Genomic DNA, 25,348 nt, shown 5'->3' on the forward strand with positions numbered 1-25,348 from the left:
TACCATTACACATCCATCAGATGGACAAAAATAAGTCTCACCAAAACCAAGTGTTGGTCAAGAAGGCAAGAAAGGAAATTTTTTCTTTCTTTCTTTTGAGACAGGGTTTCGCTCTTGTTGCCCAGGCTGGGGTGCAAGGGCACGATCATGGCTCACCGCAACCTTTGCCTCCTGGGTTCAAGTGATTCTCCTGCCTCAGCATCTGGAGTAGCTGGGATTATAGGCACCCACCACCACGCCCAGCTAATTTTTTTGTATTTTTAGTAGAGACAGGGTTTCTCCATGTTGGTCGGGCTGGTCTTGAACTCCTGACCTCTGGTGATCCGCCTGCCTCAGCCTCCCAAAGTGTTGGAACACAGGAGTGAGCCACCGCGCCCGGCCCAAAAGGAAATTTTTATACCAAGCTGGGGGGCATGCAAATTGGTACAGCCACTTTGAAAAGCAGTTTCACAGCTGGGCACGGTGGCTCACAGCTGGGTGCGGTGGCTCACACCTGTAATCCCAGCACTTTGGGAGGCCAAGGCGGGCAGATCACAGGGTCAAGAGTTCAAGGCCAGCCTGGTCAACATGGTGAAACCCCGTCTCTACTGAAAATACAAAAATTAGCTGGGCGTGGTGGTGCGTGCCTATAATCCCAGCTACTTGGGAGGCTGAGGTAGGATAATCACTTGAATCCAGGAGGCGGAGGTTGCAGTGAGCCGAGATCACACTACTGCACTCCAGCCTGGGCGAGATTCCACTTCAGAAAAAAAAAGAAAAGCAGTTTCACATTGCCTAATAAATGTGAAGATATGCATACTCTACGGCCTAGCAATTCTACTCCGAGGATACACTCTAGAGAAATGTACGTACATGTACACCAGAAAACAGGTAAAAGAATGTTAAGCATTGTTCACACAAGCCAAAAACTAGAATTCACTCAAATATTCCTTAAAAGAGTAGAACTGACAAACTGTGGTATAATCATATTATACAAAAATGAAAATAATTACATTGGAGCTACAAGATGGATGAATCTTACAAAATATTGAGCAAAATATGAAAAAATATATTCAGTATGGTTTCATTTATATGAAGGCAAAACCAGGCAAAACTAAATCATACCAAGAAACACAGGGCAGTAAAATTATAAAGAAAAGCAAGGAAGAAATTAACTGTAAAAACTAGAATGTTATTTTTGGTGGAAACAGGGTGGGTTGTGACCACATGGCAAAGGGCTTCTGGGGTGCCAGCACTGTTCTGTTTTTTGACTTGGGTGGTAGTCATGTTGATGTTCACTACATAACTTGTTATTCTATATATTTTTTTATGTAATTGTCTACATTTGTTTCAGAGTTCTCAATTTTTAAAAAGTTGAAAAAAGAATGTTCTGATGCCCTTTGCACATATATGCCAGGTAAGACTTTTCCATGAAGGAAGTTCACTGAGGACTTCAGTTACATCTCAAGACAGGACAGTGATTTCAGGAAGCTGCCTTCTCCCATTCTGTATCCCAGATAATTAACTTACCCAGTGGTGACAGCATATTTGATGTGGTTGCTTGTGGTATAGATAAATACCCCACTCTCATCCCAGGCCCCACTCTTGACACGAATGTTCTCATGAATGTTACATAAAGCATCCAGTTTGCGGTTACAGATCACAATGGCTGTAAGAGGCAAAGGGCATGAGTGTTCTGTTGGATAGGGTAAGTGCCGTAGACTGGCAGGAATGGGGGTGGGAGGGACTGGTCTCTAAATCAGGGTGGATATAATGAAGACTCACCATGTTTGGCTAGTAGTGCTACATGTGACATGTCTGCTGACCAGATAACATATTTCACTTTAGAAATCTTCACAGATGCCAGAGTCCTGAGATAGACAGAGATGTGCAAACATGAATGGATCTATTTCCCTTATCTCAGGCTATGATCTACATCAACTGCACCCTCTAATTAATGTAAACCCCAATTTCTTAATGCAATACTAATTACACAAAATAATGTAATTTCTACATAGTAGCTCAGTGACTTAAACATTTTGGCTCACACTGTGCACTTTCGCCCTCCTCAACCCCCCTCTCCCTCATTTCCTTGTATTGTTAGGGAATCTGTGTATGTCTATTTTCACCACTGGACTGTAAGCTCCTTTAAATATAGGAACTATGTTATTAATCTGTGTCTCTCTCGTTCTAAGCCCTGAGAACACGCTTTGTTCAGGTAAGTACTGTAAAAACAGATAAATAACCAAGACTCTCGCTGTAATGCTAGTGTGGATGTGCAGGATGGAGAGTGATCACAGAAAGGAAAAGTTACTACAAAGAGTCTTGGGAGCACAAGTGGCCAAGCAACAAGACAAACTCACTTGGGGAAAAAGGTTCCCACTAAAGATGTCCACTCTCCCCAACTACATGGCTGTTTGCTTAGGGGCACCTGATATGTTACCGCTTCTGCTGTACGTCAAAGAGTGTGATAGAGTCCGCATCTCGAAGCAGGAGATTGCCTGTGCCAGCATAGAAGATCTCATCACAGTTGGGCACCTGTACCTTTTTGGTGATCTCATTCTTCAGATTCTTGATCAGAAGCTGCAATAAGTATTAAAGATGGGGTTAAGAGAAGAAGTGTGTATAGATGATGATGGCAACTGATGATGTCTCTCAGCAATTGTTCCTCAGCGTCAATTAACAAGTATTTTTTGTCCTGTCCATGTCAATGACCACTGCAGACAGACCACGCCAACCAAGATCTTCTCTAAGGTCTTTAATACATATTTTTTCTCCTCCAACTAAAACATTCTGAGAAGTCCCAACTAAAGTCTGAATTCCTCAATGAACAACAGAGAGAAAACAGTGTTTCTGGGGCTTAAATTTTGTTAAATATTTTCTTCAGCGTGCTTTATCTTGTGCTGGACCTATTACATTTCAAATAACAATGGAGACAGCAGAACAAGGAGGGAAATTTCCTCATCCAGCCCATTCACTTCAGATTTGATGCATTTCGGGCTCCTGTAGCCAACAGTGACTTTAGCTTGGTTCTTAAACCCAGAGCCACCGCAATCATCAACCCAATCAAATCAGTTTTAATGCCTTTCCCCCAAGAGGGTTTAGTGTAGGGCTACAGACAGAGGTATAGCCAATACATGAGAATCACGGCTGCTCGGGGGAGAATAGAAAAAACAATGGTCTTTATTTTGCAATACACAGGCCGCTGCCACCACACTCCCCAAATTAGTTTCCGCTTTTAGTCTTAACTCACCGAATGCATCCGATCTAGGACAGCAAACCGATTTCGAGCGACCCAAACGGCTGTCAGGCCTGAGGATCGTTTCCCTTCAGGCGCTGAGAAGAACAAAACCAAAGGGTGGGAGCATGTGGTGAGTCACTGGCAGGTGACATAGTCGGGTGCCATGGAGCTGCCAGTCTTGCTGGATGCCATCTTGGCTTTGCCAGTTGAGCTGCTTCCTAACTAATTCAGCCATAACCTGGGGCTATTATTGAGTGACTTTTCCCCACCAGTCCCCTCCAAACACCAACCACCACCCTGCCAAGGCTCTTTTCTCTAGGCCAAGTGGTTGCATTTCAGCCAACATCATGTACTGGCAGAAGGGCCGCCCATCTTGGGAGACAGCACACTCCATCAAGCTAACGAGCAGGGCCTCCCTGGCCAAGCTACAGCAAAGCAAGCCTGTGTCATAGGACCCCCTCCCCAGGATGCAGCTGCTCTGCTGCTTTTAACATGCAAATGCTGACTTCCTAGTAGGGCAGGGTGGGGCAGAGCACTCCCAACTAAATCTTGACAGGAGAGCTTGGTGCTGGGTGGTATTTAGAACCAAGCTGTTGCTCTGTAAATGTCAACTGACCATTCTTATCAACTTGAGGAGAGTTAAAAAATGTTTCTCAGTTCAGTGGCTTATTAGAATTTTGAAATGGACACTCCATTCTCTGGGAAACTTGTAGAAGAATAAACAGAAGGGTGCATCAAAATACTCTTTTACCTATTAGACCAGCAGAAAACTGGAGAGAACATGTTGGCCAGTCTTGCCCCTGGCATCTGGAGGGCAGGCAATTTATGAAACTAATTATTATCAAAACTAACACTCCCATTTTCCAGGGGCCAGGAATCTGCATTATTCAAGCCTATCACTGTTGCCCACCATTGGGCCGCTCCTTTATTATTATCTCCCTCAAAAAATGAAGTATAGAAAATAAAAGTGGTAATAAAACAAAACAAAATATTTTAAATTCTATTAATTGTAAACACAGATGGGGAAAAAAAAAAAGCAAAGGGCTGAGTTGGGAGGTACCAAACCATAAGATTTAGTCAGAAATGGCTTAACTAATTTATAAGGGAGAATTTGACTTATGGATACCAAATACAAATATATTTTCTTTCTCTCACTATGAACACATTTAAAAGAGAGGAGATAGATTAGCAACAATAATAACCCAGTGGCACCCAGCTAGTAAATTATTTCTCAGGAAACTGTTGATGGGGTCTAAAATATCATGAAAGTATGCCAGTAAGAGTGGGGATCTGCAGAATAAATCTCTGATCTGGTACTAGCTATAAACCCGCTGGAGGAAGTGCACTGAAAGGACCATAGGCAATAGTCAAATCCATTCTGAGAATGTTTTGTCAGCAAGTTCTAATCACAAGGACGTCAACAAGGGATGGTGGTGATGGAAGAGGTAGGCAGGAGTCTCAGCTGGATCCTGGGATCCCAAGTGGGGTGTGGGGCTGTTAGCAGCCTCATCTTTTTGACACGCAAAAGGAAGCAAATCGAATCTGGATGTGGATGGGAGAGTATAAATCCCTAGTCCCAGGATGAGGCATTGTAAGATTGGAACCACATTTTTAAATAAATGAAACTACCAGGGTGAAAGTCGTATCAACTGACAATAAACTAGGATAACATGCTGTGCTGAAAGAGAAAATGGAGAGTTTCTAATAACCAAATTATAAAATATATATATCTAGCTGGGGTAATAAAATGGAGGAGGAACATGAATATTTCACACCATGGTCGCCACTGATGCAACTGTCAGCAGCACCTGCCAACAGACATGAGTGATGTGGCCATGGCTTGCGGATGGAATGTGAAAAACTTGAAGAGGAGTTATGATGCGGGTGAGGAGAGCCGGAAGCAGAGTGGGTTAGACAAAAAGAACACCTACCATCAGGATTCTGGGAGTCAGCATCTTTAGGGATGGTGTACAGGTCATAGGTACTATTCTCTAAATTGCTAGCTCTCTGTAGAAGAAAAGGGGAAATTAAAATGTTAGTGACAAGCACCCAAGATAACAGTTTTCCAGTTTACTCTGACAGAGAAAACAGTTCAATTGCAGAGACATCAATCTGAAACCATACTTTTCTTACCCTTCACCCAGAGGGCATTTGACTGTTTCTACATCTATGAATGGCTCTTTGCCAAACAACTCGGCACTGATGCCACTTTACTTTCTTTATCTTCCAAAGATGCAGATATTATCTGAATGAAAGTAAGAACTGCTCTCTATTCCACAAATTAGCAGACTAGGACCCTGATATTCTGGTACCCCACCCTGAGGACTCATCAACGGAGTACTCAACCACTGGAAAGAAAAAAAAGACATCAAAGAAAAGACACTATAGGAATGCAAATGTTTATTGGAAAAAGAAGAAAAGAAAAAACATGAAAGAAAACTGTCAGAATATGCGACTGCTAGATATTAAAGAAGAAAAGATTAGACAATATAGTTATATGAGGAAAGACATATAACTTCATTCCTTTTAACTTGGCCACCAGGGCACTAAAATTAGAATGTCATTTTTTTTTTTTTTTTTCAAATTCTGTTGCAAGAAACAGAGAGGACTCTTTGATGACTCTGAAGCCAACCCCACTGACATGAACTCCCTCTCAAAATCATAGTTCTTCTATTTTCACCCAAAGGAAGGGATCAAGGTAAACATTTTCTTTCCATAGGATATATATAGCCTAAACATTCTCTCAAATTATTTCTAGTGATCTGGGTCATTCATCCTGATGCTCCATTAAGTTCAGCTTTATGAAAGATAGGCAGTTCACAAATGCTCAATATGTTTACGACAACTGAAACCTACCTAATTTGAGTCTCTGAGTGATTACTGTGTCAGCTCTCACAAAGTGACCATTAAATAGTTTTTAAGAAGCCATTAGAGATTCCCTGAGGGCATAAGAAAGAGACCTATGGAAAATGGGGAGAACCTAGGAGGGCTCCACAGGTTACTTACCGTACAAAGCAAGACTGCATTTTCTGCTGGATTGTATGACATATTGAATACTGGAAACTTGGAACCACTAGAGATATATATAGAAAAAGGAAAAAACAGGGAAGACACATAAGAATAGAAGGAAGAAAGGAATCACCCCCACACCTCCTACTTATCCAATCTTTACACTATATACTCATCACTTTTATAATCAGGAGTAAAATGAATATTGTATTCTCTTCCTTTAAGGCTTGGCAACTTCCCTAGCTCAGCTTTGAACAAACAGTTTTAAAAAGTAAGCCATAGTAGAAGTCAAATTATTCAATAGAAGGTAGGTAGGGTTAGCACTCACTGTAGTGAGTGGGACTGAAATTCCTACACATAATTGCAGTGGACACCACACAGTAACATAATGTGATTTGTCTCTGGCTGGTTTCTCCTGTCCCTTGGAGTGTTCACATAAACCCATTTTTTTATTGTAGTGATGCTAGAGGGTGGTTATCAAACCCTCACGCCAAAGTTTGCCACCATTAATGTTTCAGCATGCTGATGCAGCTGGCTTTTCAAAAGGACAGTTCCTTTTGCCAGGCATTCCAGAGGTTATCATATCTTCAGAATTAAGAGTTTCCAGGGACATATATTCTGGTTCAGAGCTTTTTCTGGTGTGCTTTTTCAGGGAAGGCAATGGACAGTTAAAGACAAGAAATGCCAAATAAAGGCAAAAAGTTCTGTTATCAGTTTGGGCCATTCTCTATCAAGAAACTTCCTCTGGCTTGCAAGAGACCCAGCAAATTGTGGCAGAATGATTTTCCATCCACATGGCCACTAGCATTCTCAAGAAGGGAACTCTCATTCTACTCATGACCACTTCCTTGCCTCCCTCACTCATTGGGTTTACACTGAGCAGGCTCATCTAATGGGGATTCCATCTGTGACAGAATACGAGATCCAAAACGTCATTTAAAAGAAGAGTCTTGGTCGGGTGCGGTGACTCACGCCTGCAATCCCAGCACTTTGGGAGGCCGAGGTGGGCAGATCACAAGGTCAAGAGTTTGAGACCGGCCTGACCAACATGGTGAAAACCCATCTCTACTAAAAATACAAAATTAGTCAGGTGTGGTGGCACATGGCTGTAATCCCAGCTACTTGGGAGGCTGAGGCAGGAGAATTGCTTGAACCCAGGAGGTGGAGGTTGCAGTGAGCCGAGGTCGTGTCACTGTACTCCAGCCTGGGTGACAGAATGAGACTCCATCTCCAAAAAAATAAATAAAAATAAATAAATAAATAAATAAAAGTAAATAAATAAAAGAAGAGTCTTGTTTGTGGGAGTTGTATCAGGGTGACAGATGAGAGGGTTGGGAGGAAAGAAACAAGTCCGATTTACCTCCGCAACTGCATCACAGCTACATCTTTGGAGCTGTTGAAATCCAGCTGACGTAAGAATCGGTCCTTGACATAGTGTAGCATATTGCCGTGAACAGCATAGGCTGGCCGTTCCCGTTCCAGCTTAAACACAATCATACCACCATCATGGCCTGGGGGACAGGGAGAAGAGGAGAAAGAATTAAGCTGTAGGCAAGAAAAAAACCTGGAAATTGGAGATACATAAGGATGAAGATTATATCTGTATGCTATTAATAAAAGACAAGACATCTGAATACATCTCTTACTTGCCTAAATTCTCACAGTTCTTGGAATCTTTATTTAAATAATTCTCTGTGAATCCTTTTCTAATACTATTCACACTGCCATACTTAGTGCCACTATTCACACTGCCCTTTTCTGTGTTCCCCTAATGCTTTGTACAAACCTCCATTACAGTACTTATCATCCTGCACTGTAATCATTTAGGTCTATCATCCACATTATAACATGAATTCCCTGAAGGCAGAAATTATAATTTCTGTCCTTCCTCAGTCTCTAGCATATAAAAAGAGTATAAAAAGTATTTACTGAAAAAATGAATGTTAGTTTAAAAACCCTTTATTATTCCGTTTTTTAAAATGTTTTGCTCTTTCCCTACTAGCATCATCGTCCCTTAGAGAACCCTTATACTTTTGTTCTCCTACTGTTTGTTCTCCAAATATAAACCAGATCATGTCACTTTCCTGCCCAAAACCTTCCAATGGCTTTCCATTTATTCAGAATAAAATATTAAGTTCTAACCATGGCACAGAAGGCAATACACGATCTGGCCTGACCTCACCTATTGTAGTCCCTTACTCACTGTGCTCCAACTGGCTGGCTTCTTTGGTGTTCCTTAGCATGTGATGGTGACACACTAAGCACCTCTCACAACACAGTCTCTGCATTTCCTGTTCCCATTGCCTCACACTCTTTCACTTTTCTGAACACCCAATATAAAGCAGTAGTCCCCATACTTATCCATCTCTATCTCCCTTAACTTTAATTTTTCTTCAAAGCATTTTTCACCACACATCATTTTATGTACATATAAAGTGGAGGAAAAAAAGGAGGAAAGCTTCAATTAAGTGGCTCTGAGAGTCCTTCTTCTTCTTGTCATCCTACTATATATTTACTAGAGACAAAGCTAATAATCACTTTCAAGTCTTATATAAAGCAAAGAAAAAAGAAAGAAAATGGCCCTTACCTGCTGCAAAGAGGTTAAGGTTAGGGTGAGCAGCTAAGACCCAGAAACGATCATGGTCTCTGCGGAAAGTCTGAACCCCAGTCCTAGAAAAGGTACACAAAAAGAAAAATATTAATTTCCTAGGAATCTTCAGCCCATCCTACACAAGAATATTAAATGGTAAGCCAGCAAGCTGATTAAAATGTAAATCAGGGAGAGTAAACTGCATATCCTAAGTAACAGTAGTCGTGATAAGTTCTACCAAAGAACAAAAAGAGGAGACTTCAAAACTGACCACATTATCATGATATATAGATCTCCCCTTTTCAGCATAATTTTATGGCTTTCATTCCGCATTTCTTACTTCTCTAGCTACAGAACTGGAGAAAGGGGGAAGAAGAAAAAATGTTTAAATTTAGAGGCAAAAAATAATAAACGTGGAGATTTCTATTTGATGGAAAATTTGTAAATGTTGATTGATCTCTAGGTCTCTTCAAATTTTCATAATATATGATTTGATTTGTCTACATGCTGAAGATGATGAGAGACATAAAGAAGTATTCCAATCTAGTTTTAAAAGAGAGAGTAAGAGAAAGTTCACACAACATTGATGACTAACTTACCGCTTAGACATATCCCAGACTCGAATACTCTTGTCCTCAGAATTGCTGAGGATCAACTCTTGGCGAGGATGGAAGACGGCACAAGATACATTGTTATAATGGCCCCGGCAGGTATCAACCTCCCATGCCTTTGATTCTGAAGGACAAAAAGAATTAGGTCATCACAATTCCCTACTACTATAACTGTAGGATTTGGAGATATGACATCCTTTTAATCAAGAACTAAGTACTATTATAGAATGCTAAATTTCCAACTTCTTTCTAATATGGCAATCTCCTTCATTTAAGCCTCTTAATCTTTACATTTCTTGGTTCTTTCATTCTGATCCTCTTACTGATTATAACACATCTTCCCTTGGCCGTACATAGTGGCTCACACCTGTAATCCCAGAACTTTGGGAGGCTAAAGTAGGGGGATCACTTGAGCCTAGGAGTTCGAGATCAGCCTGGGCAACATGGCAAAACCCCACCTCTACAAAAAATACAAAAATTAGCTGGGTGTTGTGGCACACATTTGTAGTCCCAGCTACTCAGGAGGCTGAGGGGGAGGATCGCCCGAGCCCAGGAGGTCAAGACTGCAGTAAGCCATGAATGCGCCACTGAACTCCAGGGCAACAGAGCAAGACCCTGTCTCAAAAAAACAAACACCTCTTTTTCATCATTCGCCATCCCTTTATCCTGTTTTATCTGTCCTGATAACAATTTGTCCTAGTTGCCCTTTTAATTTTTATTTTTTATTTTTTTTCAGGGACCTGCCACTTCAGGAGCTGCCATTTTAGAACAAATATGAGCTCCTTAAGACAGGGGCCTTATCTGTTTTAGCCACCACTGTATCTCCAGAGCCTTAAACAAAGTCTAGTACAAAGGAGGTACTCAATAAATATTTGTCAAATGAATGGATGAATTCTATGTTAATACTCCTCAAAACAAGGGTACCATCACAGGAAAAAAGGGAAAGAAGGAATACTTTCAGTTGCAAAACAGTGGTATAGAAACAAGTTGGCTTCACTCCCCTCCACAGAAAACCCAAAACAAATATACAGGGCTGAGATTTTCATCAGCAACAACCCAGACCTCAAATATGACAATGAGACAGTTCCCGGGGCCACAGAAAGATGAAAAATCTCTGAGCAGATGGTAAGAGAATCTGATTTCCACATCTGCAATGCCCCTCACCCCAACTCATGGTTTCTACACTACAAAAAGTAAGACTGAGGTGGTCAACTATCTTCCCCATCTTCCCCATCTTCCCGGGTGCCCCGGCAGGACATCTAACCTTGACTTAACCCATGGGAGGCATCACGACTGCCTGAGAGAGGAAATATCCCTGAGGACAGGCAGAGAGAAAGTGGGGAGGCAGGACTATCATACCCAGCCCCAAAAACTTGCTCTGTTACTTGGCCAAAGGAGATGCCAAGTAGCACTGCGTTGCAGGAAGTATGTTCCACAGGTCCCCCCATACACGAACCTCTAGCCAGGCTTGACACACAGATGGGATAATCCCTTTGGGACCTCCCCATTCAGGACAGACAATGCTCGGGTCATTTACTAAAGCCATGGTGAACCTGGGCTTAAGGTGTCACCTGAAGTCAAAAAGGAGGAAGTGACCGAGCAGTAAAGATTTGCTAAGCAAATATGTTCAATAAAAACTAAAGCAAGCCAAACAGAGAAAACTGGAATAAGTAACTAATCTTTCAACACAAAGACATAGGTGTATACCCAAAAGTAACAATAGCAAACACGGAACCATAACCTTCCCACAAGGATAAAGCAAAAATACAATGATTGACCCTAAAATGACAGAAATTTCTGATCTCTGACAAAGAATTCAAACCAGTAGTTTAAAGGAAACCCTGTTATCTCCAAGAGATGGCTGAAAAACAATTCAGAAATTTACCAGAGAAGTTTAACAAAGAGATTGAAACAATGAAAATAAATCAAACAGAAATCTTGAAACAGAAACACATTTGCTGAAATGAAGAGCTCATTAGAGACTCTGAATAGCAGACGGGACCAAGTGGAGGAAAAAAATCAGTGAGCTTGAAGACCGGCTATTTGAAAAACACATAGTTAGGCCAGTGGTAGTGGCTTACACTTGTAATCCCAGCACTTTGGGAGGCTGAGGTGGGTGGATCACAAGGTCAGGAGTTCGAGACCAGCCTGGCCAACATGGTGAAACCCTGGTTCTACTAAAAAATACAAAAATTAGCTAGGCATGGTGGTGGATGCCTGTAATACCAGCTACTTGGGAGGCTGAGGCAGGAGAATCGCTTGAGCCCGGGAGGTAGAGGTTGCAGTGAGCTGAGATTGCACCATTGCACTCCAGCCTGGGCGACAGAGCAAGACTCTGTCTCAAAAAAAGAAAAAAAGAAAAAAAAAAAAGAAGTCAGTGGAGAAAAAAAAAAAGAAGAATGAAAAGGAACAGAGACCACCTACAAGACTACAAGAAACAGAAAATTGCCTCAAAAGACCAAATTTAAGAATGATCGGCTGGCGTGGTAGCTCATGCCTGTAATCACAGCACTTTGGGAGGCTGAGGTGGGCAGATCACCTGAGGTCAGCAGTTTGCAACCAGCCTGACCAACATGGAGAAACTCCATCTCTGCTAAAAATACAAAATTAGCTGGGTGTGGTGGCGCATGCCTATAATCCCAGCTACTCAGGAGGCTTAGGCAGAAGAATCACTTGAACCCAGGAGGCGGAGGTTGTGGTGAGCCGAGAGTCGCACCATTGCACTCCAGCCTGGCCAACAAGAGAGAAACTCTGTCTCAAAAAACAAAAAGAATGATTGGTTTTCAAGAGGGAGCTAAGCAAGAGCAAGGGTAGAAAGCTTATTTAAAAAAATAATCACAGAAAATTTTCCAAAACTTGAGAAGAAAGAAATATCCAGGTACAGGAAGGCCTGAGAACACCAAACAGGTCCAATCTAAATAAGACTACCCTAAGGCATATAAAAGTCAAACTCTCAAAAGTCAAGGACAAAGAAAGGATCCTAAAATAAAAATAAGCAAGAGAAAAGAAGCAAAGAACACATAAAGGAGCTCCAATTTGTCTGGCAATAGATGTTCCAATGCAAACCATATAGGCCGAGAAAGAGGAATGATATTTTCAAAGTGTTCAAAGAAAAAATCCGACATCTAAGAATACTGTACCCAGCAAGATTATTTTATTTTCCAAATATGAAGGATAGTCTTTCCCAAACAAAAGGTGAGAGAATTTACCACCACCAGACTCATCTTTACAGTAAGTATTAAAAGTAGTTCTTCGATCTGAAAGAAAAAAACACTAACGTGCAAAAAGAAAACTTTTCAAGATATAAAACTCAAGATGTAAAATTAAGTTCACAGACAAACCCAGAATACTATATTACTATAATGGTAGTGTGCAATCCACTTATAACTTTACTATGAAGCCCAAAAGACAAATCTATCAAAATCAATAATAGCTACAGCAACATGTTAAGAGATAGTCAAAAACGCAGGAGCAGAAATGGAGTTAAATGTATAATTCCTGAGTGTGTTTTTGCCTTTGTTTTTGTTCTTGTGATATAAAATAAGCTGTCATCTCTTTAAAATACCTTATTCTATCGATAAGATTTTTTTTTGTGACTCTCATGGTAATTACAGCACAAAAACCTGTAATATACTCACTAAAAATAAAAAGCATCAAATTAAGACATATTACTAAAGAAAATCACTTAACCACAAAAGACAGTAAGAAAAGGAAGAGAGAAGCCTCAAAAAAAAACAAAAAAACAAAAAAAAACCAGAAAATAAGCAAAAAACAGCAGTAATAAGTCCTTACTTATCAATAACATCACTGAATATAAATGCTCTCAATTCTCCAATTAAAAGGCACAGAGTGGCTAAACGGATAGAGAGAAGACCTAACTATATGCTGCCCTCAAGAAACCCATTTCACCTATACAGACACACATAGACTGAAAATGAAGTGGTAGAAGACATTCCATGAAACTGGAGACCAAAAAAGAGCAGGCGTAGCTATACTTGTATCAGATAAAACAGACTACGAAACCTAAGACTCTATAAAGAGACAAAGAAGGTCACTATATAATGATAAAGGGGTCAACTCGGCAAGAGGAAATAACAATTATAAATATCTGTGCACCTAACACCAAAGCTCCCAAGTATATAAAGCAAACACTAATAGATCCAAAAGGAGAGACAGACTACAATATAATAATAGTAAGAGAACTAATACTCCACTCTCAAAAACAGACAGATCAGACAGTAAATCAACAAAGAAACAGTGGAGTTAAACTACACACTAGATCTAATAGCCCTAACTGAAATTTACAGAACATTTCACCCAATGGCTACAGAATATTCTTTTCATCAGCACATGGAACATTCTCCAGAAAAAACTATACTTTAGGCCACAAAACAAGTTTGAAAAAATTGTGAAAAACAAATCATATTAAGTATCTTTTTTGAACACAATAGAACTAGAAATAAATAACAAGGGGAACCTCAGAAAATACAAACATATATAAATTAAACAACATGTTCCTGAAAGACTAATGGATCAATGAAAAAATTAAGAAGGAAATTTAAAAATTGCTTGAGACGAATGAAAATGGCAATACAATGTATCAAAATTTATGGGAAATAACAAAAGCAGTACTAAGAATGAAGTTTATAACATAAACACCTATGTCAAAAAAAAAAAAAGGAAAGACTCCAAATGAACAATCTAATGATGCATCTCAAGGACCTAGAAAATAAAAAAAGAAGGCTGGGCGCAGTGGCTCACGCCTGTAATCCTAGCACTTTGGGAGGCCGAGACGGGCGGATCACGAGGTCAGGAGATCAAGACCATCCTGGCTAACACGGTGAAACCCCGTCTCTACTAAAATACAAAAAAAATTAGCTGGGCGTGGTGGCGGGTGCCTGTAGTCCCAGTTACTCCGGAGGCTGAGGCAGGAGAATGGCGCGAACCTGGCAGGCGGAGCTTGCAGTGAGCCAAGATCGCGCCACTGCACTCTAGCCTGGGCGACAGAGCGAGATTCCGTCTCAAAAAAAAAGAGAAAAAAAAAAGAGCCAAACCCCAAATTGGTAGAAGAAAAGAAACAATAAAGATCAGAACAGAAATAAAATTGAGATTAAAAAAAATACAGACTATCAATGAAATGAAACACTTGCTTTTTGAAAAGATAATATCAACAAACTGTTAGCTAGACCAACTAAGGTTACAGTACAGAAGATCCAAATAAGTAAAATCAGAAATAAGAAAGGAAACATAACAACTGAGACTTCAGAAATACAAAGAATCATTAGAGACTATTACAAGAATGACATGCCAACATATTGGAAAACTTACGAGAAATGGATACATTCCTAGACACATACAACCTACAAAGATTGAACCATGAGGCCAGGGATGGTGGCCCACGCCTGCAATCTCAGCACTTTGGGAGGTCGAGACAGGTGGATCACTTGAGGTCAGGAGTTCAAGGTCAGCCTGTCCAACATGGCAAAACCCCGTCTCTACTAAAAACACAAAAATTAGCTGGGTATGGTGGCACAGCCTGTAGTCCCAGCTACTTGGGAGGCTGAGGCAGGAGAATTGTTTGAACCCAGGAGGTGAAGGCTGCAGTGAGCTGAGATTGCCCTGCTGCACTCCAGCCTAGGCAACAGAGCGAGACTCCACCTCAAAAAAAAAAAAAAAAAAAAAAAAAAAGATTGAACCATGACAAAACAGAAAACCTTCTAAAAACCAGTGCCTAGATCAAAGCCTTAATAATAGTTCTTCCATCAAAGAAAAGCCCAGGACCTGATTGCTTTACTGCTGAATTCTACCAAACATTTAAAGAATTAATGCCAATCCTATTCAAACTCTTAAAAAAAAAAAAAAAAAAGGAAGAGGAGGGGGGGAATATTTTCAAACTCATTCTATGAGGCCAGCATTACTCTGATAACAAAACCAGACAAGGACACCATAAAAAAAGAAAACTACAGGCCAGTATCACTGATGAATATAGATACAAAAATCCTCAACAAAATATTACCAAGTCAAATTCAATGGCATATTGATAAGATCATTCACTAAGATCAAGTGAGATTCATTTCAGGGACGCAAGAATGGCTCAATACACATCAATAAACATGATATATCACATTAACAAAATCAAAAACAAAAACCATATGATAGTTCAACAGATGCTGAAAAAACATTGGATAAAATTCAACATCCCTTTATAACAAAAGTTATGATCAATATGGGTAGAGAAAGAGCATACCAAAAAATAATAAAGGCCATATATGGTAAACTTAGAACTAATATTATACTTAATGGGAAAAAATTGAAGGCCTTTTGTCTACAGACCAGAAGGCAAGGATGCCCTCTTTTACCACTTTTATTCAACAAAACACTAGAAGTCCTGACCAGGTCAGGTAGGTATGAGAAATAATCAAAGGACAACCAAATTGGAAAAAGTACCCTTGTTCACAGATGACATTATCACATACTTAGAAAAACCCAAGACTCAACCAAAAAACTGTTGGAAATGATAAATTCAGTCCAGCTGCGGGATACAAAATCAACACACAAAAATCAGTAGCATGGCCAGGTGCGGTGGCTCATGCCTGTAAACCCAGCACTTTGGGAGGCCAAGGTGGGCAGATCACTTGGGGTCAAGAGTTCGAGACCAGCCTGGCCAATATGGCAAAACCTCATCTCTACTAAAAATACAAAAATTAGTTGGGTATGGTGGTGTGCGCCTGTAGTCCCAGCTACTCAAGAGGCTAAAGTATGAAAATCATTTGAACCAGGGAGGGGGAGGTTTCAGGAAGCCAAGATCGAGCCACTGTACTCCAGCCTGGGTGACAGAGCGAGATCCTGTCTCAAAAAATCAGTAGCATTTATATATGCCAACAGTGAACAATCTGAAAAAATATCAAGGAATCCCATTTACAGTAACTACAAAAAATATAAAATGCCCAGGAATCACTCTAACCAAAGAAGTAAAAGGGCCATACAAGGAAAACTATAAAACTCTGATGAAAGAAGTTGAAGAGGACCCCTGAAAATGGAAAGATATTCCATGCCTGTGAGTTGAAAGAATTCATATTGTAAAAATGACAGGGTAAATTACTACCTAAAGTAATTTACAGATTTATTGTAATCCCCATCAAAATATCAAAGACATTCTTCACAGAAACAGGAAAAAAATCCTAAAATTTATGTGGCAGCACAAAAGACCCCAAATAGCCAAAGCAATTCTGAGCAAAAAGAACAAAGCTGGAGGCATCACACTACCTGACTTCAAAATTTACTACAAAGCTAGAGTAACCAAAACAGTGTGGTACTGGCACAGAAACAGACACATCGACCAATGGAACAAAAGAGGGCACCCAGATATAAATTCACAAATCTATAGCCAACTCATGTTTAACAAAGGTGCCAAGAACATAAAATAAAGTGTTGGGAAAACGGGGTAACTATATGCAGAAGAATGAAACTCCTATCTCTCACCACACACAAAAATCAAACAAAAAGGATTAAAGACTTAAATATAAGACCAGAAACCATGAAACTACTAGAAGAAAACATTGGGGAAATGTCCCAGGATATTGGTCTGGGCAAAATGCTCATCACTAATTACCAGAGAAACACAAATCAATGTGTCCTTAACATAAATGCTGAAATATATGCACATATATACAGAAATAAAAGACATGCAAATCAAATCCATAATGAGGTATCATTTCACCACAGGTAAAATGACTCGCACCAAAAGGACAGGCAATAACAGATGCTGGCGAAGGCATGGAGAAAGGGAAACCTTCCTACACTGTTGGTGGGAATGTAAATCAGTATAGTCACAATGGAGAATAGTATGGAGGTTCCTCAAAAAACTAAAAATAGAACTACCATATTATCCAGCAATTCCACTGCTGGGTATATACCTAAATAAAGGAAATCAATATATCAAAGCGGTATTTGCATCCCCATATTTGTTTACTGCAGCACTATTCACAATAGCCAAAATATGGAATCAACTTAAGTGCTCATTAAGGGATGAATAAAGAAAATTACACACACACACAATGGAATATTATTCAGTCATAAAAAACAATGAAATCCTGTAATTTGCAGCAAAATGATGGATGCAACAGGAGGCCATAGTGTTAAGTGAAGGCAAGAACAAAGAGATAAATATGGCATATTCTCACTCATATGTGGAAGCTAAAAAGTGGATATTATTAAGATAGAGAGTAGAATGGGAAGGAGGGTGAAGGAGGAAATGAAGGGAGGAAAACAGAATATAAATATATTTATTACCACTTAACTGTACACATAAAAATTGTGAAGATGATATATTTTATTTGTAAAATAAATAATTTCTATGCTCCTGGCATTAGCATTAATTAATCACCTAAGGTAGAAAAATTGGTCAGAGTCCAGAAGACCTGCCTACTTTACCTTGCTGGCTGGCAATTTCCTAGATATGGTGATAATGTAACCAGTTCACTCACCATTCATGCGCCAGATCTTCACTTGACGATCATCTGCCCCAGATACAATAAGGGGCATAGTGGGGTGGAAGGCAGCCCAGTTTACTCCACGATCATGACCCTGTAGAAAAAGAGTAGTTCTTCTAAAACATCTTTATAGCCGTCACTCAAAGCAAATCGATGAATCAAGCTACCCGTTGTAAAAGATATCTCTGATTTATTCTTCATGTGAACAGATTCAAGAGACTATGCTGCTCTAAAATTTTGAGCATCAGAATTATCATGTCTGTTCTCCAATATTACCCCAAATTCTCATGTGAATTTCCAAATACATATTTCTAACCCCAAACTCAGCCTCATTTGCATTTAGGATATTCTGCTTTGTTTTTCACTTGCCCATTTTTATCTTATTTCTACAAAAAATTATTAGTATCTCCAGACAAATTTTATTTTTTATTGTTTTTAGATGGAGTCTCGCTCTGTTGCCCAGGTTGGAGTGCAGTGGCGTGATCTCGGCTCACTGCAACCTCTGCCTCCCGGGTTCAAGCAATTCTCCTGCCTCAGCCTCCCAAGTAGCTGGGATTACAGGCACCCACAACCATGCCCAGCTAATTTTTTGTATTTTTAGTAGAGACAGGGTTTCACCATCTTGGCCAGGCTGGTCTTGAAATCCTGGCCTCATGATCCATTTGCCTCGGCCTCCTCAAATGCTGGGATTACAGGCGTGAGCCATAGCACCCAGCTGACAAATTTTATAACTTAATGCAGAAATCTCAGTCTGATCTTGAAGGAGCTCCAAGATTCTTTTAAGAAATCTGCAAGGTGAAAACTATTTTCATAATATTACTAAGATGTCGTCTTCTTCATTCTTTTTTTTTTTTTTTTAAAGACGAGGTCTTGCTGTGTCACCCAGGCTGGAGTGCAGTGGTACAATCAATCATACTAATTGCTCCCTGCAGTCTCAAACTCAAGTGATTCTCCTACCTCAGCCTCCCAAGGGACTGCAAGTGAGCACCACCATGCCCAGTTTTTTTTTGTTTTTTTTTTTTTTTTGGTAGACACAAAATCACAAAATCTTGCTATGTTGCCTAGGCTGGTTTCAAACTCCAGGCCTCAAGTAATCCTCCAGCCTCGGTCTCCCAAAGTGCTGAGATTACAGGTGTGAGCCACTGCACCCAGCCTATTTATCTTCTTCATTCTTATTATTTCATGAGTATACAATAGAGTTTCCCAGCACATGATACGTGATATCATTGCTCTGACAGCTAAGAGAATGTGTGCCAATACATTTCACATTTTTAAAAGTTGTTTTAATTTAAAATGTGGTAAAAAATTGACACACATAACCCACATAAACAAAAACTCTTTGGGGTCCTCAATAAATTTTAAGAGTCTAAAGAGATCTTTAGACCAAAAAGTTTAAGAACTGCTGATTTTAAGATACTGTATACCCTATTTATACAGTTATATGGTATACTGTGACAGAATCCTGGATAAGGCAGTTTTGAATTAGCAGTATTATTGAGATATATCATAGTGCAGTGAAAAGCACCTGGGTTTTGAGTCAGATCCAAATTCAAATCTTAGTTCTTACATTTATTTAGTAGATACATGTAGATTTTGGTAGACTGCTTAATTTCTCTAAATCTCAATTTTTTTTTGTCTGCTAAATAGGGATAATAATATCTACTTCAGTGGGTAGCTATGAAGATTAGATCATTTTTTAAAGAAAAACTAGTTTCTTTCCCTTATGCTTTTCTGTTTTCTCACCTGCACAAAAGTTACACATGGCTGGTTCTCAATAACTTTGATTAAATTTCTTACTGCCGGCCGGGCGCGGTGGCTCAAGCCTGTAATCCCAGCACTTTGGGAGGCCGAGACGGGCGGATCACGAGGTCAGGAGATCGAGACCATCCTGGCTAACACGGTGAAACCCCGTCTCTATTAAGAAATACAAAAAACTAGCCGGGCGCGGTAGCGGGCGTCTGTAGTCCCAGCTACTCGGGAGGCTGAGGCCGGAGAATGGCGGGAACCCGGGAGGCGGAGCTTGCAGTGAGCTGAGATCCGGCCACTGCACTCCAGCCCGGGCGACAGAGCGAGACTCCGTCTCAAAAAAAAAAAAAAAAAAAAAAAAATTTCTTACTGCCCTGCCTGACAGAAAGCTTGAGAATGGGCTCTGCTTTGGGATGGTGATGAAGTCTGTGCCTGGCCTTCTCCCTTTCCCTACTGGGTTTATAAGGTAATAAGACTCTCCCTCAGGTGGCACATAAGCTTCATTTCTCTGTTGGTTCACTCACAGTTTGATTTCTAGTACCTCAAACAGTGCCTGGCACTTAATAAGCACTCTGTAAATATTTGTTGAAGGAATGAATAAATGAACAGCATATTGTGACTTTCTCAAGATGACAGCCCATATCCAGCCCCTGGCTGTAAAGATAAGTACCTCTAGTACATGCTTCACCACTGCATCTGTAGTTCCAAATAGATCAACCCCAGTTATTCCTCTCACATCCGATTCCACCGCACCAGGGGACAGGTTTTTTTTCCTTAGACCTTTGAAGGGATAAGGAGCAGGATGAAAGATGTAAACATAAATGTTATCTAAAACAGCACAGTATCAGAAACACAGAAACTACAGTGAAAAAGAAGAGAAAAAGAAATGGAAAAGACTGAAGAAAGAAAACAGACTCAAGAATTCTTATTTCTAAAAATGTTCAAAATATTGAAGTACATTCACTATCTTCCCTTCTGCTCCCTTAACACTTAAACAGATCCATTACTGGAACTTCTTTCCAGAGGAGGGTGACCCAAATTTCTGGCACACTTTAACCTCTTCTTCCGCGAATCTTACCTCAAGAGGTGTCTGCTTCAGTTAATGCCCACTTTCCATTCTTCAGTGTTCTTGTGTTCTTGAAATGTGGCCCCAAATGGTAAACATTCAATTTCTACTCTCAACTTCATAAAATTTATAGCAGCTTTTTTCCCATCATTTTAGAAAATTTTTCCTTTTTTTTAAAGACTAGTCAAGTGCAGCAGTGAGAATGGGGAAAAGAGTGGAACAAGGAGTTCAATCTGTTACTGACTGGGAACAATCAACTGAGATAACTCACTATCTTCAGACTCAGCTCAAGAAACTTAAAAGGAAAGCCATTTGAGGCAGGCATGGTGGTTCAAGCCTATAATCCTAGCACTTTGGGTGGCCAAGGCAGGTGAATCGCTTGAGCCCAGGAGTTTCAGACCAGCCTGAGCAACATGGCAAAATCCCATCTCTCCAAAAAAAAAAAAAAAAAAAAAAAAAAAAAACTTTCACTGGGTGCAGTGGCACATGCCTATAGTCCCAGCTACTTGGGTGGCTGACAGATGGGAGGATGGTTTGAGCCCAGGAAGTCGAGGCTGCAGTGAGCCATGATGGTGCCACTACACTCCAGCCTGGGTGACACTGAGACCCTATCTCAAAAAAGAAAAGCCATTTGAAGAGGCCACAGTGCAGTGTTTCTCAACTTGAAGCCTTTCGACAGCTGATGGGGGAAGTTCCAAATGGGTTACAGAAACTAGGCCTATTAAGGACAAAACAGCTATTTGGTAGAAGATAATGTAAAACCACAAGCCATGTAAAAAAGTGTACTCATGCCTACTACTTGACTCTTGGACAAGGAACAAGATAATTAAAACTGTCATGTCCTTTTAAGTTCCTGCTTAAAAGGCTGACTATAGATTTGAATACTTGGATTTTGCCATTAAAACCTTTGGAGGCTAGTTTTACTGGGAGGAATTAGGCTCTAACTTAAAAACGATGGAAAAAGACACCAGAATAATAACAGTCTTATTTGTAGAGGACCCACATATATGGCTCAAGTACAACTATCTTTAAAAGCTATTTGTGCTACAGTCAGAACCAAAATTATGATAACACTACTACTATCTCACATTCAAAAAGTACTTTGCAGTTTTCAGAGTGTATGCTATGTAACTGGATTCTGATAACAAACCTTTGGAATGAGCAAGCAGGTAAAACTGTAACAGTTTGTAGATGAGAAAAAAAGAATTGAGACTAAAATCCTATCTTTTGAAGTATTTTAGGGGGAAAGTGGAAGATGAAATTACCCAGCACTTGTAAATTTTTTTTAAAAAGATAGCTACGTATAATGGAAAACAAAAACTCTTATTGAAAATAAAACCTAAAGGCTGGGTGTGATGGCTCACGCCTGTAATCCTAGCACTTTGGGAGGCCGAGGTGGGTGAATCACCTGAGGTCAGGAGTTTGAGATCAGCCTGGTCAACATGGCAAAACCCCATCTCTACTAAACATACAAAAATTAGTCAGGCATCGTGGCGCACGCCTGTAATCCCAGCTACTAGGGAGGCTGAGGCAAGGAAACTGCTTGAACCCGGGGACAGGCTGGCGGGGGTGTAGCACAGAGGTTGCAGTGAGCCAAGATCGTGCCACTTCACTCCAGCCTGGGCGAAAGAACGAAATTCTGTCTCAAATTAAAAAAAAAAGGAGGCTGGGCGCAGTGGCTCACGTCTGTAATCCCAGCACTTTGGGAGGCCGAGGCAGGTGGAACACCTGAGGTCAGCAGTTCAAGACCATCCTGGCTCAAACAGTGAAACCCTGTCTCTACCAAAAATACAAAAATTAGCTGGGCATGGCGGTGCATGTGTGTAATCCCAGCTACTTGGGAGGCTGAGGCAGGAGAATCACTTGAACCTGGGAGATGGAGGCTGCGATGAGCTGAGATCGCGCCACTGCACTCCAGCCCGGGCAACAGAGTGAGATTCCGTCTCAAAAAAAAGGAAAGAAAACCTAAGTCATTTTAAGCCTAAACTTTGCCATCTGTAGGAAAATATAAGAACTTAAGTTTAATAACCACATTTATATTTATTGTTTTAAAACTGTGATATATCTCTTCTGTTATAGTGGCACCTACATGTTAACACTGGAGAAGCAAGAGCTTAGAAGGCCACAACAACTTTAAAATTATTTTGTCCTCTGTCCAAGATGAGCATTTAGCCGGTAGGTAGACAGAAATAAAGCTGATGCTTTACAATATATTCTCCCAAAGGTTCATAAATACTTCATTGCTGGGATGCCTCCTTTCACTTGTTACACTTGTCCCTTTAATAAGATCTGTCAACTTTTTCTAATGAGTCTGGTATATGAAACAGATTCAAAGGAAAATACAAAGATAGACAGCTGTGAGAAACTTCACCTCCAATAAGCTTCAACAAACACATTAAAAGGAAAGCTGTATGACAGAATGGAAGGCTTTGTTGCATTTGCGTGTAATGATCCAGGAAAAGGGGAAGGGCAAAAACAGACAGATGAATGGTGACAGGCAGTGAAAAGATACTTAGAGAAGAAATATTTGAGCCTTCAACAAGCCACTCGCTAGGACTGAACGACAGACGGAAAATTTCTACAGCAGCTACCCAAATCCAGAGGGAGGAGAGGACACTCTCAGAATGGACCAGTTTGATGCACACCTCCCAATACGGACCAGGGAAAGCAGGAAAAAGAGAGGGATGATAACAGGATTTGGCAGCAAATTAATACTTTTTTAGTAGCCATTTCAAAGACTGAGCCTGAATTACATGGGCTTGACATGCAAAGGTACAAGCCTATTAAAATAATTTAACTGTCAGTTTACTTGGGAGCTCAAGTTAAGAAAGTAATCTTTTATATATAGGTTTGTAAATACATTCCCTTTTAAATAAATAGTTTTTGCCAGGCTAACACAAAAGATTCAGGTTAAGTTAAGCCCCGTGGGGCTCAATCTCCATGGGAGAGGTATCAAGAGATAGGTTTTCCTTAAGATCTCTATATTCTCTTATTGCTTAACTAACTCAGAGAGTGTCCCTTTCAAAAAAAGAGAGTCAAAAAAATTAGAATTAGTCCTCTAAATTTGGGAGTATTCATACTCTTATTCAGAACTAACTTCTCTGTTTTGGAAATATAAGCACTGGTCTTTAACAGATCGGAAAGCCAATTCCTCTTCCTGTTTTCTGACTTATTTGAACCCAATAGCAAAAAAGAACTCTGCTGAAAAAGAATATGCTGATTTCTACAGAAGGAAAGCATAAAAGTCTAACCCAAAAGCTTCTTGCACTTTGTTAAACACCAAAGCATCTCCTTCCACTCTGGTTAAGGGGTTACTGGAAGTCAAGAGTTGTGGGTAAAGAACAACACTTAGAAATGGTAAAGACAGCATTAACATTAGTACAGCAAGTTAGCACAAAATTCTCACTACCACATAAATAATGTATAGCAATTGCAAGATTATTATATAGTAATCCATGCACTTCACACATTCAAAAGCAAGTATAAACCCCATGGTGTCACACTCTCTCCCTCTCTTCCCTGATCTAGGGCCCTTAATTTTGATGTAAAAATGTTCTCTGTCTGCAAAAGGTAAAGAAAAGTATTTCGTGCCTTGAGCATTTCATGATCACCAATAATCCAACCACCTGATTGCCCCCAAACGGCACTGGCTAGACTGCAGGGAACATGCTGGGCTGGCATCAGGTGGCACAAACATTACTCTTAGAGTGGAGCCCTTCTCAACCTGGTGTTCTGGAAAAGAATTAAGTCTTAATGCCTGAAAGCATCAGTTTAGGTATGTAATAAATTCTCTATGATCTAGAATAGCATTAGCTATATACCATTCTTGGAAGAACTATGGAAACAGCCACTGAAAGTACTTTCTATAGCACTTAATTCTCTCACAAAATCCAGGTTGACAAAGGCTATTCTGGATAATTGCCGGCCGGGGGCAGTGGCTCATGCTTGTAATCCCAGCACTTTGGGAGGCTGAGGCAGCCAAATCACTTGAGGTCAGGAGTTCAAAACTAGCCTGGCCAAAATAGTGAAACCCTGTCTCTACTAAAAACACAAAAATTAGCTGGGCATGGTGGCATGTGCTTGTAGTCCCAGCTACTTGGAAGGCTGAGGCAGGGTAATTGAACCCAGGAGGTGGAGGTTGTAGTGAGCTGAAATCATGACACTGCACTCCAGCCTGGGTAACAGTGAGACTGAACAGCATGAATTGGGATCCAACCCCATCAGGCTCTCCTATATCCTGAGACAGAGAGAGTGCTTTGAATGTGCGCACAGTGAAAAATCATGGAAAGCCATAGTGAGGTTACTGGGAGAGTAGATGCTAAGCTCCCTGGTACTGGCAGTGAGGAGAGGAGAGGACACAGGTTCACAGTGCCTGTGTCTAGCTCCTCCTGTTGGCATGGCTGGTCACATCTGGGTGTACTTCAAAAAACCTTGTCAGTCTGATGAAAAACTGCAATGGCAAAGCCCTAGGGAAAGAGAGTACAACTACCCTATCTCCAATACCTCGTTTATACTACTCCCTTTCATTCTAAGCCTTTGAAAACTACAAAGACAGCATGATCTAGAGGTTCTACTCTACAATTGTCTCCATCTCCCCTTGTCTTGTTTCTATGC

At 40.4% G+C, this 25,348-nt stretch overlaps 1 protein-coding gene across 2 annotated transcripts in view; it reads right to left on the reverse strand.

Moving 5' to 3' along the window:
* The window catches only part of COPA (coatomer protein complex subunit alpha), a 54,113-nt gene that overhangs the window by 15,839 nt on the left and 12,926 nt on the right, over positions 1 to 25,348 (reverse strand). Inside the window, exons 7-17 of one of the 2 annotated variants that reach the window (XM_025392266.1) lie at positions 20,339 to 20,448; positions 17,917 to 18,016; positions 9,419 to 9,554; positions 8,817 to 8,899; positions 7,590 to 7,740; positions 6,227 to 6,293; positions 5,152 to 5,227; positions 3,233 to 3,315; positions 2,423 to 2,562; positions 1,765 to 1,850; positions 1,510 to 1,648 (exon numbers count right to left, since the gene is read on the reverse strand). In XM_025392266.1, the coding sequence (XP_025248051.1) occupies positions 1,510 to 1,648; positions 1,765 to 1,850; positions 2,423 to 2,562; positions 3,233 to 3,315; positions 5,152 to 5,227; positions 6,227 to 6,293; positions 7,590 to 7,740; positions 8,817 to 8,899; positions 9,419 to 9,554; positions 17,917 to 18,016; positions 20,339 to 20,448 (1,171 nt within the window). Of the gene's footprint in view, positions 1 to 1,509; positions 1,676 to 1,764; positions 1,851 to 2,422; positions 2,563 to 3,232; positions 3,316 to 5,151; positions 5,228 to 6,226; positions 6,294 to 7,589; positions 7,741 to 8,816; positions 8,900 to 9,418; positions 9,555 to 17,916; positions 18,017 to 20,338; positions 20,449 to 25,348 lie in introns of both variants that reach the window. The other variant, XM_025392257.1, reaches the window with a different exon arrangement.

This window comes from Theropithecus gelada, chromosome 1 (genome assembly GCF_003255815.1).
Source record: "Theropithecus gelada isolate Dixy chromosome 1, Tgel_1.0, whole genome shotgun sequence".
In the NCBI taxonomy this organism is placed as follows: Eukaryota; Metazoa; Chordata; class Mammalia; order Primates; family Cercopithecidae; genus Theropithecus; species Theropithecus gelada.